The 22,569-nt window shown below is 30.0% G+C and overlaps 1 protein-coding gene across 1 annotated transcript in view; it reads right to left on the bottom strand.

Annotated features, from left to right (window-relative positions):
- The window catches only part of LOC141296203 (inverted formin-2-like), a 28,531-nt gene that overhangs the window by 1,397 nt on the left and 4,565 nt on the right, over positions 1-22,569 (bottom strand). The window contains exons 5-15 of the mRNA XM_073827479.1: positions 22,406-22,548; positions 20,140-20,201; positions 19,946-20,048; positions 18,636-18,721; positions 18,435-18,535; positions 17,104-17,174; positions 16,818-16,925; positions 3,238-3,308; positions 2,272-2,392; positions 2,024-2,188; positions 571-673 (exon numbers count right to left, since the gene is read on the bottom strand). Of these exons, the coding sequence (XP_073683580.1) occupies positions 571-673; positions 2,024-2,188; positions 2,272-2,392; positions 3,238-3,308; positions 16,818-16,925; positions 17,104-17,174; positions 18,435-18,535; positions 18,636-18,721; positions 19,946-20,048; positions 20,140-20,201; positions 22,406-22,548 (1,134 nt within the window). The remainder of the gene's footprint in view (positions 1-570; positions 674-2,023; positions 2,189-2,271; positions 2,393-3,237; positions 3,309-16,817; positions 16,926-17,103; positions 17,175-18,434; positions 18,536-18,635; positions 18,722-19,945; positions 20,049-20,139; positions 20,202-22,405; positions 22,549-22,569) is intronic.

Raw genomic sequence — 22,569 nt, 5'->3', positions numbered from 1 at the left:
AGCTTTTAACAGAATGTTTTAGTACTAAAAACTACTTTCAATTTAAACAGTCATTTTAATTTGAACTATACTTTTTAAAATATTTATTAGAAATGTTTTAATTAAAACTACTTGTATATTAAAATGTAAAAATATATATTAACAATTCATATACACATTGTAACATTAAATAATTAGCATTATTATAAATTAATGAATTAAAACACTTTAATATTAAAATAAATGGATATAAAAATATCATAATATTAAACATTAATATTAAAAACTAATATTAACTATACTTATTTTTAATATTAATTAGATTTTTTTTTATTAAAATGACCTTTAAAAATGTAAATTTTTGAATATGTATTAATATTAAAATATTGCAATATTAAATAAAAATATATATTTGAATGAATTTAAAATGATTATTAATAACTATTTTAATTAAAGCACTTTAATATTATTATTATATTTTCATATTCATTTTAAGATTAAACATGTTAGATCTGCATTAAATGAGAGTCTGAAGCATTACACAAAACAAAGCCAATAAACAGGCATTGGTTAATTAGACTAACGACTCACTTATCTTCCCATCTTCTCCTTTCTGTCTCTTGGATTCCTCTTCCGCCAGCTGCTGCTTTCTTTTCTCCGCTTTGGCCGCTTGTTCTTTACGGATCTTGTTTTCCTACAGAAGGAACAACATTTCCAGACCTCTGTGATGTGAACAAATTACTCAATATTATTTTATTATTAATGATACGTTGTTATATATTAATTTTATTTCATTAATTAAAAAAAAAAATGTTTTATTAATTTTATTTCCAGTTAAAGTTTTAATAATTTTGCTGATTCATTTTAATTAGTTATGAGTTAATATTTATTTCAATTAATGTCATCTTTTTATATTTTTTGAGTTAGTAAGAACCATGCATTGCCATTCATGCAAATAAAAAAAAATATTTTTTAACATTCAAAACAACTTTAATATTAACTATAAATAGTATTTTTATATTGAAAAAAGTTTTCAATAAAAAATATTTAAATATAAACTGTTAATTATTGTTAAAATATTTAATTGAAATAAAGTTAAAAAAAGTCCAAAAAATGTTAAACAATTTTATTAACTAGTTATTTTAATTCTAATTAAAATGTTTTAATAATGAAAAAAGTCAGTTTTTAACATTAAAAACAATTTTAAAATGTTAACTATTTTTATATTTTAAAAAAGTTTACATAAATTGAATATTAATAAAAAAAGTGTTTAATATCAAAAACCTTTAATAAAATACTATTTTAATATCGTTTTTTTACCAAATAAAAATGTAAATATTACAATATTTTAATAATTAAAAAAGATTAGTTGTAACATTAAAAACTAAAATTTATATTTATATATAAAAGTTAATAAAAAGACTTACTATTAATTCATATTAAAATATTTTAATTACAATTATTTAATTTAATTAAATTTTATTATTAACTAATATTAAAATGAAGTAATTTTAATATTTTTTACATTAAAAACGACAATATTTTATATTTTAAAAAGTTAATAAAAAGAACAACTATTCATTAATATTAAAATATTTTAATTAATATTTAATTTAAAAATAATTTTTAGCAGCAAAAGCAACTTCAATATTAACATTCATTAATACTAACTCAATATAAAAGCATTAATAAAAAGTTAAATATGAAAATTAATTTAATATTACATTTAGAATTAAATTAACATTTAATATTAAATATTAAAAATAACTAACATTAACTATACATTTTTTTGTATTAAAACATTTTTTAAACAATTAAAAACGACTAGTACTTAAAATATTGTAATTGAATAAAAACACCGTCATTAAAACATTATTTTTTAATATTAAAAGCAACTCTAATAGTTATTCAACTATAAATATAAAATATTTTAATATATACTTTTTTAAATGTGTCTCACTTCAAATTGAGGTTTTAAAAGCATCTTCATCTGATCCCAAGGCTTCATAAACCCAATAAATCTGCATAATAAAAGCTGACGGACCTTCAAGGCTTTGATGAAGAGCTGCCGGAAAGTCTTGATGGTGTTGAAGAGCTCGTCCAGCGAGAGATGAGCCACATCTTCACACAAATACTGAGCTAGATCTCCTTTCTTGTTGTTGATGTTGGAGAAACGCTCGTCCAGAGCGGCACACGCCGTCAGGTTCTTCTGCACAGACCCCGCAGGAACATTCAGGAACACAATGCAGCTACAAACACACTATATTTATACATTTAAACACGTGTTTGTACCTCAATAAGCCCTAAAAACTGCTGCTTGACGTCCTCCACTGATGAAGACACTTTCTTCTCCGCATCTCTCAGCCTCTTCAGAAGTTGACTGGTTTCTGCTTGAATCGAATCCAGATTTATGCTGAAACAATGATTGAAAAGCGATTGAGAAAAAATTAAAAAAAAATAAAAAAAATCAGTCAGTAGTATTTTTTTTATTAAAACCTGTTCTTAATTTAAACTATTTTAAATTCTTAACATTTTTTTTTAAATATTATAGTTATATAAATACATATTTTTTAAATGGTAAAATAATTTCATTAAATATAAAAAAAAAATTAATAGGCAGTAGTTGTTTTTAATCAAAAATGTTTTTTTTTTTAATGTTTGTAGCTAATATTATTTTTAACATTCATGAAAAAAACATTAAATAAAAATAAGTTTTTAATATTAAAAAATAAAAATTATTAATATTAACTAAAAACATTTCTTTTTGATTAAAAACAACTACTGCCTATTAATATTTTTTAATATTCATTAAAATATTTTTAATATAAAAAACTTTGACTATATAATATTAAAAAATGCTAAGAATAAAAATAGTTTTGATAAAAAAACAGTTTTTAATATTCAATAGCTAAATAATTATTAAATTATGTTTTTAGTTAATATTAAATTATTTAAATAATTAATTTAAATAAAGTAGTTCTTAATATTAAACTTTTTTATTAAATTACAATGAAAAACTGTTTTTAATTAACATTTTACATATCATATAGTCATATAAAGTTTTTTATATTACAAATATTTTAATGAATATTAAAAATATTAACAGGCAGTAGTTGTTTTTAATCAAAAAGAAATGCTTTTAGTTAATGTTAATTAAAAATATTTAATAGTTAATAAAGTTAATTGTTAACATTTTTAAATATTATAGTTGTATAGACAATGTTTCTCATATTAAAAATGTTTAATATGTAGTTTTACCCGGCCGCTTTCTCGCAGGTCTCAATCTCGTCTGGAAGGTTCAGCAGCTCTGTATGGTTTAATTCAGCTTCCTGGAAATCACAAGATCCACAGACATTCACCCCAAATCACAGACAAAGGAGAGCATTTAAAGATTCAATGGAGTAATTCTTCCAAAAATAAAGAGCATTTAGTCGCTCACACTTAAAACAAGGGTCAAAGAACATGCTATAAAAGCACTTCAGTCATAGGAACCTACAATTATGGTGCTTTTTTGGAGCTTGACAGTATAAATCATCCAACAGCGGCTCTGAGATGTTTTTGTATATATATATATATTTTAATGTTTTTTTTATTAAAATGACTACTGACTTAATTAAAAATTGTATTTAAATTAATTAAAAATCAAATTATTGTAATAAAAGCAACTATATATTTACTAATTATTTAAATAATTTAATTTTAACTAAAAACATTTTAAAATGATTAAACTCCTAACTATTGCCTGTTGATTAAAATGACCAAAATGTATTAAAATTACAATTATTTTTATTATTAAAAATAGCTTTATCAATAATTATTTAAATAATGTAATATTAACTAAAAACATTTTTAAATTATTTAACTGACTATTTCATATTGATTAAAATTGTATAAAAATGTATTCCAATTATTTTTAATATTAAAAACAACGTTATATTAAGTAATAATTGTAATTTTATATTAACTAAAAACATTTTTAAATTTACTGACTATTGCCTATTGATTAACATTTTTTAAATTATTATTTTTTATTTAAAATCAACTTAACTAATCATTTAAATAATTTAATATTAACTAAAAACAGTTTAATTATTTAACTACTGACTATTGATTAAAATGTTATTATGTTTTTTTTATTATTTTAATATTAAAAACAACTTTATTTTAACTAATTTAACTACTGACTGTTGCATATTGATTAAAATTTTATAAAAATGTGTTGTTATTTTTTATATTAAAAACAACTTCATATTAACATTTAAATAATTTTATATTAACAAAAACAAACTACATTTACTGACTATTTCCTATTGATTAAAATGTTATAAAAATGTATTAAAATTACAATTATTTTTATTAAAGCTGCAAGCAGCGTTGACCGGGCCCTCGCCGTCTGGCAGTCGCCATCCCGATAGCATCAGGAAAACGGTGCCCAGTTGGCACATGCATTCACAGTAACCCTTTGGACTAACCCTAACTGTCTCTCCTCCTGTCTGACTCTTTCTCTTACCACCCATCCCCCCTCCTTACACTCAGCCACTTACCACACAAACACACACATAGAGTGCAGAGCAGAGTGAGATCAGATTTGTTTTTTAATTTTCTTTCATTCGTGGAGTTTTGTATAATTATGAAATGAACTGTGTTTGATCAGAATGAATAGTTATTTGTATGAAAAAAGTTTCAAAGAGTTAGGATGCTGCACTTTAAATATATAATAAATAATTGAAAATTGAAAATTGAAAATGGAAAATGAAATTCTAGGCACGCTATCTGCCTCAAAAACACAGGAAACAAATATTTGAATGTATTTTGTATTTTTATTTATTTGCCATGGCAACAGCATTTGATGCATCAGGGACGCCTTTACAGACTCTCATCGGCCGTGTTTTTACATCATTCTGATGAAGTTTGAAGAAAATCGAGTACAAACATATTGTTCGTTGTTCGTTCGTGTGTTAGTTTATTAACCATTGTTAACAAAAGAGACCCTATTTTAAATAGTTACCATGTTTTATGATCTACAACCATTTTTAAATATTATTTTAATGATCTATAAGCATCTGTGAAATAATTATAAACAAATATATTAAAAATAAATACATATTAACTTAGTTGATGTATTTGTTTCTCATTCTAATTAAGTGAACTGAGCAGTATAGTGTCATACTTATAAGATTTTTTATTCTATCAGTGAGATTGTATATATGTATATAAATCATATATTTTTTCCTTAAAAGATTAAAAAAAGATTTTAATGCTCTTTAAGCACCTATACAAAATAATTATGTAAAAGTACACTGACAGTACATTATATATCAACTGTTTCTATGGATTATTTTCATTCTTATACACTGAGAATGAGCTAAATAGCATTATTGTTCAAACAATTCCTTATCTTATGAGGACCTCTAGTGTTCATCCCTGGTATTAGAGCTTTAATCTGACAATTTATATGACACTTTTAATGTTTTTGGGGCCTCTGAGCATGATAACATTTTGAAACTACACGTATTTCCTAAGAATTTCTTGTTCTTTATATGTAAAAAGTTTTGATGAGTTAGAATAATGCAATTTAAAGATATATGGAAATAACTCTCCATCTTTTTTACTGTTACTTTCATAAATCACCACATCAACACCGTTCAAGATATCCCAAAGCCGTTCACATTTTAACATCTTCAGTATCTTGGCATCATGTTGACAAAGTTTGGTGTGCACTGTCTGATTCTGCTATGAGTGATATGAATTTATTCAGCTATATTTTTCCAAAAATCCACGTTCAAATCAAAATAGCTGACTTCCTGTTGGTCGTAGCTAATGGGTGTAAATTTTTTGCAAAAAAAGTTAGTTAGTTTTATGGACAGTTAGAATGTTTTGTATATGCAGACAAGGGCTTTATGATGGGCCTGATTTGAATTAAAAAAAATATATATTTCTTAAACATGTTTGAAGTTCTTAATAGATTTCACTGTTGCACATTTAGTCTTTTTATTTTTTTACAGTAATGTGCATTTTGCAGTTTGTTTGCATGGTGTACATTGGATGCACATATTTATGACTTCTTGTTACAGTGTTCATTTAAAATAAAAGTTGTTTAAAATAAACAACTGTGTGCACCCTATTATTAATGTAGATGTGTATTTCAGTAATAAACTTAAGTAGGGGAGTTTTAAGTTACCAGGATTTATATCAAAATAGTGATCCCATGTCTGCAAAACTAACATTTTAAATGAAATATTGATAGCTAATCGATATCGAATCGAATATAATCGAATCGAAACCATAAAAATAACAATCGAATCGAATTGCCAAATTGGTCACAATACCCAGCCCTAATTCACATCCTAATGAATAAACAACCAAGAGTTTAAATATTCCCTTCTATCTCCTCCTCTCTGACTCTCTCTTTCCACCCATCCCCCCTCCCCACTCTCACCCTAACACTCAACAAACACACACCCACTTACCACGCACACACATAAGTGCAGAGCAGAGAGGGATCAGATTTGTTTTTTAATTTTCATTAATTCATAGATCTTTGTATAATTATGAAATGAACGGTGTCTGATCAGAATGACTAGTAGTCTGTATGAAAAAAGTTTCAAAGACTTTGGATGCTGCACTTTAAAGATATAATAAAATTACGGCTATCTTGTTTTACTCCGATTTCAATCAATCACCACATCAACACCGTTCAAGATATCCTAAATCTGCTCGCAATTTAGAATCTTCAGAATGTTGGCAATATGTCAAAAAAGTTTGGTGTGAATTGGTTGGTTTTCCTGAGAGAAGTATATAAAATTCCACAGCCTGATTTTTCCAAATATCCACATTCAAATCAAAATAGCCGACTTCCTGTTGATCGTAGCTAATGGGTGTAAATTACAAATGTTTCTGGCTTGATGAGATCAATATATGTACCGAGTTTGGTGACTGTAGGACAAACTAAACCCCCAACTTTTGTCAAAAGGTGGCGCTATGGAGCGCCTGCTCCACGCCCATTTATGGGCTTTTATCAGTGTCTTAATATCATTAATACAGATGTGTGTGTGAAGTTTCATGAAATTCTGAGTATTTTAAGTGGCTTCAAAACACAAAAAGCTAAAGTTAAAGTTTGACACGTTGCCATGGCAACATGATAAAAGTTATCGATAAGGCAATTCACAGATTCTCATTGGCCGTGTTTCAACATTATTGAGATGAAGTTTGAAGCAAATTGAGTAAAATTAAGAGGTTGATTTAAAAGCATTTAGAAAACGTTGCGCTTTGTGTTGCCAGTTGGTGGCGCTATAACTTTGACTCCTAATAGTCACATCTCTGTGATTGGCATCATAAGATGAACAAACTGCTGATGTTTGGTCAAAATCAGACAAAGTGTGTTAAAGTAATTAGACACTTCCTGTTTCTCATTTCTCGCCATAACTTTGTCGCCCCGCCACGGCCAAACCGTTCGAGATATCAAAAATCCCCTGGCAATTTTGCGTCCCCAATGTCTTGAGATCATGCTGACCGAGTTTGGTGGCCATCGGTTGGAAGGTCTAGGAGGAGTATTTCAAATTCCATTGCATGCGCTTTTTAGACATCCCTGAATAGCTGACTTCCTGTTTGGTGAAGCACGGACTGTGAGCACGGAAGTTGTTCGGCCCGATGAGGTCTATATGTGTATGAATTTTGGTGACTGTAGATCAATTGGTGTGCGCTCCAGAGTCCCTCAAAAGTCGCAATTTTTAACGCTGTGCCACGCCCCCCCCAGGTGACCCCCCCATGTCAAAGTCTGTCCGGCCCTGATGGCCGCAGGTTCCAATGTGTGTGCAAATTTTCAAGAGTTTTCGTGTATGTTAAGGGCCCCAAAATCACCCAAAACATTGAAAAAAAAATAATAATAATTAAAGCTGCAAGCAGCGATGACCGGGCCCTCGCCATATGCGCAGTCACCATCCCGATAGCATCAGGAAAACGGTGCCCATTTGGCACATGCATTCACAGTAACCCTCTGCCACTTTGGATTTAAAGTTTACAGAATTGAAAGGGTTAATTAAAATTAACACACAGACACATACACACAATATTTAAAATTTTGACATCCAGTTTAATTTGTTAACATTAACTATATTAGTTAACATGAACAATAATTAAATAGCATTTATTAATGTTAATTAATATTAAGCTAAAAAAAAGTATTCATATATTATTAAAAGGTACATTAGTACATTTATTTATATTTGTTAAAAATATTTGTGGGTTCATGTATTAATAATACATTATGAGGGTATTCTTAAGGCATTATAATGAATGCATAACAAATTATAAAAAACCTTATAATATGTTGTATCATCTCATGAGCATTCATAAGAACAGTTTTAATGTATTAGAATTTTTTTTTTATTATAGCTTTTATGAGTATGATTACCTCCTCATAGTTATAATGTATAAGTCTCATATTTTGCCATCTTACTGATGTCACTTTACTTAAAGCATACAAAGATCACTTATAAGTAATAATAATAATAATTCTCAAATAGCCATAAGATCAGGTATCAGATCAGATGAATGTATAACATGATCAGTTTAATTATTTTGATGGTACCCGTTAGACAGCTTTTTATAAGTAACTCTGCAACTGCATGTCAGCTAGCAGTAATTATTATTTGTTGTGGTAAATATATGCTAACACTGTATTTAGACAGTTCCCCAAAAGACAAACTGATTATAAGTAACTTTGCAAGAACATGAACCTTCTACTTAGCCTAACATTAAACTAAGTCTACACTGTAAGGAGTGTTAGTTGGTGAGAGTTAGTTGTTAATAGTCAATAGAATAGAATATAATGTAAAAAATAAATCTAATGTGATATAGTCCATTACAAATGAAGTTTCTTTGTTGCACATTGAGAATGAACAGAATAGGATTAGAGGTAAAAATATTCCTTATCATACGAGGACCTCTGGTGTTCATCCCTTGTATTACAGTCTTCATTTCTCCCTCTCTCACTTCTGGATACTTTTAATGTTTTTGGGGCCTCTGAGCATGATACAATTTTGATACCAAGCGTATTTTCTAAGAATGATTTGTTCTTCATATATACAAAGTTTTGAAGAGTTGGTATTAGGCACTTTAAAGATATAGAAAAATTTATGCAACTTTTTTTACTGTGACTTTTAAAAAATCACCACATCAACACCGTTCAAGATATCCAAAATCCGCTCACAATTTAGCATTTTGAGTATATTCTTATCATGTTGACAAAGTTTGGTGTGAACTTCTTGTTTCTGCTTTGTTTAGTATGATTTTATTTACAGCCTGATTTTTCCAAAAATCCACATTCAAATAAAAATAGCCAACTTCTTGTTTATTATAGCTAATAAGTGTTAATTAGAAAGTTGTCCGGCTTGATGAGACCAATATATGTACCGAGTTTGGTGACTGTAGGCAAAACTAAACCCCCAACTTTTGTCAAAAGGTGGCGCTATAGAGTGCCTCCTCCACGCCCATTTATGGGCTTTTATCAGTGTCTAAATATCATTAATACAGATGTGTGTGTTGAGTTTCATGAAATTCCAAGTATTTTAAGTGGCTCGAAAACGCAAAAAACTAAAGTTAAAGTTTGACACGTTGCCATGGCAACATGATAAAAGTTATCGATAATGCCCTTCACAGATTCTCATCGGCCGTGTTTCGGCATTATTGGGATGAAGTTTCAAGCAAATTGAGTAAAATTAAGAGGCTGATTTAAAAGCATTTAGAAAACGTTGCGCTTTCTGCTGCCAGTTGGTGGCGCTATAACTTTAACTCATAATAGTCACATCTCTGTGATTGGCATCAGACGATGAACAAACTGCTGAAGTTTGGTCAAAATCAGACAAAGTGTGTTAAAGTTATTAGACACTTCCTGTTTCTCATTTCTCGCCATAACTTTGTCGCCCCGCCACGGCCAAACCGTTCGAAATATCAAAATTCCCCTGGCAATTTTGCGTCTCCAATGTCTTGAGATCATGCTGACCGAGTTCGGTGGCCATCGGTGGATACACCTAGGAGGAGTATATCAAATTCCATTGCATGCGCTTTTTAGACATCCCTGAATAGCTGACTTCCTGTTGGGCGAAGCACTGACTTTGAGCATGAAAGTTGTTCAGCCCGATGAGGTCTATATGTGTATGAATTTTGATAAATGTAGGTCAACCGGTGTGTGCTCCAGAGTCCCTCAAAAGTAAAAATTTTTAACGCTGTGCCACGCCCCCCCCAGGTGACCCCCCCATGTCAAAGTTTGTCCGGCCCTGATGGCCGCAGTTTCCAATGTGTGTGCAAAGTTTCAAGAGTTTTCGTGTATGTTAAGGGCCCCGAAATGACCCAAAACATTGATGAAATAATAATAATAATAATAATAATAATCCTTAGAAAAACAATAGGGCCTTCGCCCATTCTGGGCTCGGGCCCTAATAATTAAAGCTGCAAGCAGCGATGGTAGGGCCCTCGCACTCGGGCTCACCGCTGATCGGTGGCGAATGGTGGGCACTATGCTATTAGCACAGTAAATGTAGGAGGAATATGTCAAAGTCATTGATATGTGCCTATCTTCCTGCTGCCAGCTGGTGGCGCTATGCCTATAACTGAATATTGGCATGCAGATGTCTTCAGGCCAGCGCTTTTATCAAACATATGAAGTTTGGTGAAGATTGAACATGGCATGCTTGAGTGTAATTCATGACATATCCTGCTGCCAACAGGTGGTGCTATTACGAAATATTAGCTTTTAGGTGTCTTCAGGCCAGGACTATTGGCAAACATGTCAAGTTTGGTGCAAATTGTACATTGCATGTTTAAGTTAGTGTAAAACAAGTAATTTGCTGTTGCCAGCTGGTGGCGCTATGACTATAACTGAATATTGGCATGTAAATGTATTCAGGCCAGGACTCTTATCAAACATATTGAGTTTGGGGCTGATTGGACATTGCATGCCTGAGTTACAGTAACTTCCTGTTTCATTGCATTAAGAGTATGCTTTAGCACTTAGCTAAATATTGCTAACATGTTTCTAGCATGTTGCTACCCTATTTAACACTTGTTGATATTTTTAAAATGTTGCTTGGCATCCACAACAGTATTAAACATGTGACTTCCTGTTGCCAGCAGGTGGCACTATGACTATAACTGAATATGGGCATGGACTTGTGTTCAGACCAGGACTCTTATCAAACATATTAAGCTTGGGTCAGATTGGACATTGTATGCATGAGTTACACTTATTTTTCTTTGTATTAATATCATGCTTTAGGTCTCAGCTAAGTGTTGCTAGCATGTTTTAACATGATTCTAGCATGATGCTAGCCTATTTAAAACTTGCTGACGCTTTTTATTATGTTGCTAGGAGTCCGTAACACCATTAAACGTCACTTCCTGTTGTCAGCAGGTGGCGCTGTGACTATAACTGAATATGGGCATGTATATATCTTCAGGCCAGGACTCTTATCAAACGTGAAGTTTGGGGCTGATTGGACATTGCATGTCTGAGTTACAGTAACTTCCTGTTTTATGTCTTTAACAACATGCTTTAGCACTAAGTAAGTGTTGCTAGCATGTTTGAGTACGTTTTAAACTAGTTTAGCACTCAATGGCTTTTTTAGTGTGTTGCTAATAGTGTGTCACAGTGTTAAACATGTCACTTCCTGTTGACAGTAGGTGGCGCTATAACTATAACCGAATATTGGCATGTAGATATCTTCAGGCCAGGACTGTTATCAAACATGTGAAGTTTGGGGCTGATTGGACATTGCATGCCTGAGTTACAGTAACTTCCTGTTTCATTGCATTAAGAGTATGCTTTAGCACTTAGCTAAATGTTGCTAACATGTTATAGCATGTTTCTAGCATGTTGCTACCCTGTTTAACAGTTCTTGAATTTTTTAAAAATGTTGCTAGGCATCCACAACAGTATTAAACATGTGGCTTCCTGTTACCAGCTGGTGGCGCTATGACTATAACTGAATACGGGCATGGGCGTGTGTTTAGGCCAGGATTCTTATCAAACATGTTAAGTTTGGGGCTGATTGGACATTGTATGCCTGAGTTAGAGTAACTTCCTGTTTCATTGTATTATTAGCATGCTTTAGCATATTAGCTAAGTGTTGCTAGCATGCTTTATTATTTTTGTAGCATGTTGAAAATTAAGTTTGGGTCAGATTCAACATTATATACATGAGTTACAGCAATTTCCTTTAGTATTTGTATTAATAGCATGCTTTAGCTGTTAGCTAAGTGTTGCTAGCATGTTTTAGCATGTTTGTAGCATGTTGCTAGCCTATTTAAGACTTGTTAACGCTTTTCAATATGTTTCTAGGAGTCCGTAACAGTGTTAAACATGTCATTTCCTGTTGTCAGCAGGTGGCGCTATGACTATAACTGAATATGGGCACTGACGTGTGTTCAGGACCGGACTGTCATCAAACATGTGAAGTTTGAGGCAGATCGGACATCGTATGCCTGAGTTATAGCAACTTCCTTTTTCATGGCGAAACATCAAAGTTTGTCCGGCCGCCACGGACACGCCCTTCGACGAAAACTCTAAAGCTTCGCAATTTAACATCGCAAAGGCCTTATGATGACACTCAGCAAATTTGAAGATGATCGGATAAAAACTGTAGGAGGAGTTCGTTAAAGTATGAGGCCTGAAAATGGCAAAAACTGCACAAAAATCGTACAGGAAATTCAATATAACGGACTTCCTGTTGGGTTTCGGATGTTGCACCAGGAGACTTTTTTGTAGGTATTGGTGTGTTACATATGTGTACCGAGTTTCGTACATGTACGTGAAACGTAGCTCGAGGGGCACTCCGTTGAAAATTTATAGGTGGCGCTATCGAGCCATTTTGCCACACCCACTTTTGAAAACGATATCAGATGTAAATTTTCGCCAGGTCTGATGCGTGTGCAAAGTTTCGTGAGTTTTCGGGCATGTTTAGGCCCTCAAAAAGACTTTTCATTTTGGAGAAGAAGAAGAAGAAGAAGAATAATTAAAGCTGCGAGCAGCGATGAACGGGCCCTCGCACCTGGGCTCACCGCCGACCGGTGGCTTCAGGAAATCAGCAAACGCTGGGCAGTATGCTTTTAATACAGTAAATATAGAAAAAATATGTCATAAGTCATTTAAATGTGCCAAACTAGCCTCTGCCAGATGGTGGCGCTATGCCTATAACTGATTATTGGCATGTAGATGTGTTCAGGCCAGCACTATTATCAAACATATGAAGTTTGGTGCAGATTGACCTTGGTATGTTTGAGTTAGTGAAAGATATGATATATCCTGCTGCCAACAAGTGGCGCTATGATAATATCTGAATATTATTCTTTAGGTGTCTTCAGGCCAGGACTCTTACCAAACCTGTGAATTTTGTGGCAGATCAGACATTTTATGGCTAAGTTATAACAACTCAATGAAAACTCAAGATCTTCACAATTTAACATCTCTAAGGCCTCAAGATCAGACTGACCAAATATAATGTTGATTTAATTAAATGCAATCAATGCAAGGACTTCAGATAATGCCAACTCTGAACCAATATGCAAAAATTTCCCTATACTCTGATGATGATGATGATAAGAACATGATTCATGATGATAACAAAATGTTATTATTGCTTGCTTTACGTCCACCACTTCTGCTTAAATGTCATCGTTACCTATCTGTACAATTTGTGTGTGGATATTGCTTTGCTGGTGACTCCTCCTGTTATGAGACATCACTCTTAAGCGCTACATAACTAAGAATCAATAAGGAAGACGGTGCCCAGATGGCACATGCATTCACAGTAACCCTCTGCTAGTTTGGATTTTAAGTTTACAGAATTGAAAGGGTTAGACTTTAAAATCAACACACAGACACATACACACAAAATATAAAATGTTGCCATTCAGTTTTATTTGTTAGCATTAACTATATTAGTTAACATGACCAATAAATAAATAGCATTTATTAATGTTAATTAATATTAAGCTAAAAAAGTATTCATATATAGTTTATGTACTGTGAATTAACATGAACATGAACACAGTTCATGTGGGTGTACAGCAATACACAATAAAGTGCTCTATAAACGCTTCATTCTTTCAAAATATCTTTAAAAACAAGTTGAGTATTGAAAGGGGCAATATATATATATATATATATATATATATATATATATATAAAACTCATCTTAAAATTGTATAATTTTCAGATGTTTTGAACAGATAACAGCAAAGCTTGTTTTGTTGTCCAAGTTTGTCTTGAAATTGTTAATTTAAATTTTATATTCAATAAATAACACTATGAAAATAAATGTCTATCAATGAAGATAAATCGCTAATGCTAAAAGTTGCATTTTTCTTAATCTTTTGCTATGTGACTGAATAGGACAAGTTCATGGTACAGTTCAGTAAAAAAACTGCAACAACTGCAAAATACAAACAATGAAAGACTTAGTGACCCTTTATATTTTCTCAAAATATCCGACTCTCAAAGATCAGACATATTTATGTCGATTACACTATATATATATATATATATATATATATATATATATATATATATATATACATATATATATATATATATATATGTGTGTGTGTGTATTTCTTCCTCAAAGATGGTCTATTGCAAAACAGTTTCACTCTCTCTATCTCCCTTTCACCCCTCCCCCCTGCACTCTCTCACTCAGACTGTCATTCTGTGGTGACTGAACACACACACATAATGACATTCAGCCTGCTGAGTGACAGCAGGTTTCTGATTTATTTTTTTAATTTTCTTTAATTCATAGAAGCTTGTATAAAATTTATATTAACAGCACTTGCTCAGAATGATAAGATCTCTGTGTGAAAAAAGTTTTAAAGAGTTTGGATGCTGCACTTTAAAGATATAAAAAAAACTACGCTCATCTTTTTTACTATATCTTTAAAAAATCACCACGTCAACACCGTTCAAGATATCCCAAATCCGCTCGCAATTTAACATCTTCAGAATCTTCTCTTCATGTTAAAAAAGTTTGGTGTGAAAAGCTTGTTGTTCTTAGAAGTAGTGTGAATTTGTTTACAGCCTGATTTTTCCAAAAATCCACATTCAAATCAAAATAGCCGGCTTCCTGTTGGTCTTAGCTAATGAGTTTGATTTAGAAAGTTTTCCAGATTGATGAGAAAAATATATGTACAGAGTTTGGTGACTGTAGGAAAAACTAACCCCCCAACTTTTGTCAAAAGATGGCGCTATAGAGTGCCTGCTCCACGCCCATTTATGACCTTTCGCCAGTGTCTAACTATCCTTAATATTGATGTGTTTGTTGAGTTTCATGAAATTCTAAGCATGTTATCTGCCTCGAAAAGACAGGAATCTAATTTTAAAGTTTGACACGTTGCCATGGCAACAGCATTCGATTTATCTTCGACCCCTTTACATATTCTTAACGGCCGTGTTTTGACATGATTTTGATGAAGTTTAAAGAAAATCAAGTAAAATTAAGAGGCTAATTTCAAACCATTTTGAAAATGACACACTTCCTGCTCCCAGTTGGTGGCGCTATAACTTTGACTCATAATAGTCACATTTATGGAATCGGCATCATACAACGAACAAACTGGTGAAGTTTCATCAGAATCAGGCAATGTGTGCAACAGTTATTAGACACTTCCTGTTTCTCATTTCTCGCCATAACTTTGTCGCCTTGCCACGGCCAAACCGTTCGAGATATCAAAAATCTCCTCGCAATTTAGCATCCTCAATGTCTTGAGATCATGCTGACCGAGTTTGGTGACAATCCAATGGAAACCCTGGGAGGAGTACGTTAAATTCCAGAGCATGCGCTTTTTAAACAGCCCTAAATATCTCACTTCCTGTTGCGTGGAGCCTATGACATAGAGTACAAAGGTTGTTCAGCTCGATGAGTTCTATATGTGTACCGAGTTTCATATCAATACGTGCAAGTATGTGTGCGCAGTACATCAAGTTTTCAAACTGTGTTCCAGGGGGCGCTGTAGAGGCCCTGAACCACACCCGGGTCCCAGCCTCTGTGGCATCCGGACGACGGCAGATTCCAATGTGTGTGCAAATTTTCAAGAGTTTTTGAGTATGTTAAGGCCCCCAAAAGTGCCCCAACGGTTGAAAACAAATAAAAAAAAAAACAAATAAGAATCCTTAGAAGAACAATAGGGCCTTCGCCCTTTTGGGCTCGGGCCCTAATAATAAACGGAGCAATTCCAATAGGGTCCTCGCACTGTAGTGCTCGGGCCCTAATAATCCTTAGAAAAACAATAGGGCCTTCGCCCTTTTGGGCTCGGGCCCTAAATATTAAAAACAACTTTATATTTATATAACTATAAAATTTTAAAATGTTAATTAAAATAGTTTAAATTAAAAAGTTCAGTTCTAACAAAAACAATAAGTTTATATTAATTAAAAACATTAGATTTTAACATTAAAAGCAACTTTAAGTAAAAAATTTTTTTAGTTTTCTTTGAATAGTTTTCATATTTAGTTACTATTAAGTTTAATTTTATTTAGTTTTAGCTCAAATAAAATTAGAGTTTTTTAATATACATTTTATTTTACTGAACTACTTAATTTTATTAGTTGTTTTTAATGGTTTTAGTTTTGATTTTAGCTAATAATAATAATAATAATAATAATAATAATATCCAAGGTAACACTAATTCTAATACATCTTAAAAATCTGATCTAATATTTATATTAATTATTTTTCTAATTACTGAAACTTTTTAAAATAGTTTTAATGTTTTATTTTTGCCTAGTTTTAGTCATAAATAACAAAACTGCTGACATTTACTGTAATATTCTAGAACGGCAGCTGTACCTCGAGGATGTGATGTAAGAGTGTGATGCGGCTCTTGTTTGCTTTGGTTTCAGTGAGTTTGAGCAGGGAACTAATCTTGAATCCCTCAGCGTTTCCTGTGTGGCTTCCCTGGAAAAGAAGAAAAATTCACAAAATGAGGAACTAAGACACTAAATACAGTAAACAGAGTCTGTATCCAGGGTGATTTGGACATTAGAGCCACAGATGGCTTCTGAACAGCCCCAATCTCTCTCTGCTGCTCTCTGACAATTTGTAATTTTTCACAAATTTAGAAGCGCTTTCTTACATAGTTGAGAAAGTTTCCAACGTCGAGGATGAGTTTGCAGAAACTGGGCAGCAGTGAACTTTTCCTGAGATCTGTGGAGGGCACACGATGTTCAAAAACATTATTTTGGGTGCATAAATACATTCTGTGCACTAAAAAAATACTGTACACGAAACAGTAATGTAAGAAAAAAAATTCATAAATGCATTGATGATTGCAAAATTTTGTGTGAACATCTCCTGTGTAAATTTATTTTCAGAAAGAGAACCTTTTTTTTAGTTTGCAAAATAAAATACAATTAATTAAAAAAAATAAGTAAAACACACAAACAAAAATAGAAACACAACAAAATACATAAAATAAAACAATATAAAATAAACAAAATAACAAATAAATACAAATTCACAAACAATACAAAACAAATAACTAAATAAATAGATACAATTTAAACAAAAATAAAAACAAAATAATAAATAAACAAATTAATGCACAAAATATATATATATATATATATATATATATATACACACATACATACATACACACACACACACACAAACAAACATACCAATTATTAACTAAATTAAATAAAGAAAGAAAATTAAAATAAAAACAAATAACTAATAAATAAAATGCACAAACAAAAACAACAAATAAAACAACAGAAAACAATAAATAAATAACATAAATGAAATAATTAAACAAAATGCAAAAAAATAAAAAAATGAATAAATAAAAGCATAAACAATAAATAAAAATTAAACAAATACACAAAACAAAATACAAATTCACAAACAACACAAAAGAAATAAATCAATTAACTAAATAAATAAATAGATAAAACTTAAAAATACAAAAAAGTAATTAATGCACAAAACAAGCAAATAAATACACAAAACAATATCAATCAATAAATAAATATAAGCACAAACAAATAAAACAAAAACACAATATAAAATAAAATAAAAACAAATAAATGCACAAAACAATTCAAACAAATTCACAAACAACCCAAGACACAAATAAACAAACAAATTAACTAAATAAAGAAATAGATACAATTCAAAAACAATAAATAAATAAATACAAAAAAGTAATTAATGTACAAAACAAGTAAATGAATAAATACACAAAACAATATCAATAAATAAATAAAAATACACAAAAATAAAACAAACAAACAAAACAATGTAAAAAAAACCTAAAGAAGAAAGTCGGATGTTTTTAAAGCAATTTTTTCAAGATTTCAAAGATTTTTTAAAGTGATAATCTCACTGCATATTTCAAATCTCAAGATGTTAAACCTTACTCTGCTGAAGATTTGAAGAGGATTTGAAGTGGTTTATACTCACTCTCACAGGCCGTCTCCATCAGCTCCACCTTGGGCTTCAGGATATCCAGCACAGACAGCGTTTCCTCACACAGCAACATGCATTCAATCCTCAGCTGGTAACTAATGACAGGCAAAACAGACTCAGTCCTCCATAATAACAGCTCCTTATGCACATACAGTATTAAAAAGAACAACAGATGAATTATTAGAGACAGTTTACCACGGTAAAGCCAGTAGCAAGAGGTAAAAGCGATCCACATTAGCCAGTTTGTCCATCTCTCCTTGAAAGGATTTCAAGTTATCGATCTGGAGAAGCAGAAGGAATAAAGTTAAAGCAAAACACTCAAATAAAAAACACTTTTTTTCCATTACAATTTCAGGTTAAATGAAAGGTAACCCAAAATTTTTGTAATTAAAAAGCATTTGTAATTAATTATAATTATAAGACTTATATAATTCAACTATTTTTTTTTAATGTTTAACAAATTATATTTTTTCATATTGCTATAAAATCCATGTTATTTTTTTCCCGAACTCTATTTTTTCTTTGTAATTTTTCAGGATTCATTTTTTCCATTTCAATTTTTTTAGGTTAAATTAAAGCTTGTGTAATTAATTGTAATCATGAGACTTTTTTTTTTTTACAAGTTTTGTTTAATTTTTATTAACGTTTAATTTGTTAAACATTTAATTGTATATTAATTAAATCGACGTTTCTATGAAATTATTATTATTATTATTTTTTTTTTACACAAATTCAATTTTTTTCCCCCAAATAAATTCAATTACAATTTTTCAGGTTAAATTAAAGCTTAAACTAAATTTTAGAAATCAAAAAGCATGTGTAATAAAATATTTATAAAATGTTTAAATTACATCGTGATGAAATCCATTTTATTTTATTTTTTTCTTTACAAAATCCATTTTTATTTTTTCCCCATTGTAATTTTCTCACCAATTCATTTTTCCCATTACATTTTTTTTTAGATTAAATTAAAGCTTGTGTAATTAATTGTAATCATGATACTTTTTTTATATGTTTTGTTTAATTTTTAGTTACGTTTAATTTTGGTTAAACATTTAATTGTATATTAATTAAATCAACGTTTCTATGAAATTATTATTATTATTTTTTTTAACACAAATTCAATTTTTTTCCCCCAAATAAATTCTATTACAATTTTTCAGGTTAAATTAAAGCGTAAACTAAATTTTAGTAATCAAAAAGCATGTGTAATAAAATATTTATAAAATGTTTAAATTACATCGCGATGAAATCCATTTTATTTATTTTTTTCTGTACAAAATTATTTTTTCCCAATTGTAATTTTCTCACCAATTCATTTTTCCCATTACAGTTTTTCTGGTTAAATTAAATTCTAGTAATCAAAGAGCATATGTTATTAATTAAAAAGCAGGATAGACAGCATATTAACTCTAATGCAAATGTCAAAAAGACAGAAAACATCAATTGAAAGCCTCGTTTTGATTTGCAAGTATTGTAAATGATCATATTTTATTGTAAAGTACCTCGTGTTTTTCTGGAAGCAGTTTCAGAAGCTGTTTCAGGGACTCAACGTCAAACTTCGAACAATCTCCTTTCTGCACCATCGACACAAACTCTTCATTAGAGCTGTTTGTGAGTGAAACAAATTAATCATCTTAAACATCTTTCACAATCCCACATAAACACATGCTAACTAATCCAAAACGTCCGATCTTACCACTTGAACTGCTTCAGAAAGATATTCAGGTTCAGATTCTTCTTGGGATCGATGAAGGAAATCTGAGAAACAGGAGAAAATTGTTTGATTTCAATGTTTTTTTGTGACATCAAAAATAATTGCATTTATTTAATTCGTGTACTTATTGTCAATTATTCATCAGTGATGTTATTCTAAGGGCCCTAAGAAACGTATTTTCATTTTTTATCCAAATCCAGTTTTTTTCCTGATGTAATTTTTTAGGATTTGTTTTTTTTTTTTTCTGGTTAAATTAAAAGGTACATTTTTATTTACATTTAATTTTGGTTAAGCATTTAATAAATTGTTTAATTGCATGTGTTTTACCAAAATTAAAATTTCTGTTTTTATATTTTCCCAAACTCCCTGTTTTTTTTCCCTGTTCTAATTTTTCAGGACTAATTTTTTAGGTTAAATCAAAGGTTCCAATGAAATTTTAATAATCAAAAAGAATGTAATTAATTATAAATCATAAGACTAATACAATTTAATTTATTAAATGTGACATTTTCACATTCCTATTAAATCCATTTTATTTTTTTACAAGTTCTGTTTATATTTTTTTACATTTTTATTTACATTTAATTTTGGTTAAAAATTTAATAAAAATTGTTTAACTGCATGTGTTTGACCAAAATTAATGTTGTACATTTCTATGAAATTCATTTTATTATTTAATATCTTAATAAATTCTGTTTTTATATTTTCCCTGTTCTAATTTTTCAGGACTAATTTTTTTCCATTACAATTTTTTAGGTTAAATCAAAGGTTCAAATTAAATTTTAATAATCAAAAAGCATGTGTAATTATAATCATAAGACTAATACAATTTAACTATTTATTAAATGTTAAATTTTTACATTCCTATTAAATCCATTTTTTTTTACAAGTTCTGTTCATATATTTTTTCATTTTTATTTACATTTAATTTTGGTTAAACATTTAATAAATTGTTTAATTGCATGTGTTTTACCAAAATTAAAATTTCTGTTTTTATATTTTCCCAAACTCCCTGTTTTTTTCCCTGTTCTAATTTTTCAGGACTAATTTTTTAGGTTAAATCAAAGGTTCCAATGAAATTTTAATAATCAAAAAGAATGTAATTAATTATAATCATAAGACTAATACAATTTAACAATTTATTAAATGTTACATTTTCACATTCCTATTAAATCCATTTAATTTTTTTACAAGTTCTGTTTATTTTTTTTACATTTTTATTTACATTTAATTATGGTTAAAAATCTAACAAATTGTTTAACTGCTTGTGTTTTACCAAAATTAATGTTGTACATTTCTATGAAATTCATTTTATTATTTAATATCTTTTTCAATTCTGTTTTTATATTTTCCCTGTTCTAATTTTTCAGGACAAATTTTTTTCCATTACAATTTTTTAGGTTAAATCAAAGGTTCAAATGAAATTTTAATAATCAAAAAGCATGTGTAATTATAATCATAAGATTAATACAATTTAACTATTTATTAAATGTTACATTTTCACATTCCTATTAAATCCATTTTTGTTTTTACAAGTTCTGTTTATAATTTTTTTTCATTTTTATTTACATTTAATTTTGGTTAAACATTTAATAAATTGTTTAATTGCACATGTTATCAAAATCAAAGTTTTACATTTCTATGAAATCCCTTTAATTTATTTTTTTTTTTATCCCATTCCCAATTTTTCAGAACTCCATCACAATTTAAGTTAAATCAAATTTAAGCAATCAAAAAGCATGTGTAATTACTTGTACTTCTACGATTTATGAAATGTTCGATAAAAGTGACATTTACATTTCTATGAAATTTTTTTTATTAATTTTTTTTTACCCAAAAATTACAGGCTTTGTTTAATTAACTTAATAATTGTGTGTATATATATATATATATATATTTTTTTTTTTTTTTAACAGTAATACAGTCCTAGGAATTTCTTTCTTTTTTTCCAGAAATTCTGTGCCCTACTTTTGATTTAATAGTATATTGAGCGATTTTTCAGTATCATAGTAATCACACAACTCTATATTTTTAAAGAAACACATGTTTGCTTTGGTCTTTCATCAGAGTAACCTCTAACCTCAACTTTCCCTCTCAGCTGACGTCAATAATCAATTATTCCTCACAACTGAATCCATTCCTAATGATAAAATCCAGTCCTGCTTTGTGTCTTTCTTCTAGGTGAAAATCTCCTTTCATTGGTTGTGCTACAGTTCAGTGTTGAATGTTCCTGTGAAGGATCTCCTACCTCTTTGGGCTCTTTCTTGACCGTTGCGACTGGGTTCTTGTCTTTGGGTTCAGCCAGCGGCAGACAGAAGAGCTGCTCGATGCTGCTGTAATTGGGCTCCAGCGGCGAATCGCTCGAGACAGACGCCCACATCGAAGGACCATCTTTGAGAGAAAAACATGTAC

This window comes from Garra rufa, chromosome 21 (genome assembly GCF_049309525.1).
Source record: "Garra rufa chromosome 21, GarRuf1.0, whole genome shotgun sequence".
Classification (NCBI taxonomy): domain Eukaryota; kingdom Metazoa; phylum Chordata; class Actinopteri; order Cypriniformes; family Cyprinidae; genus Garra; species Garra rufa.
This window is presented reverse-complemented; position numbering and strand designations above follow the sequence as displayed.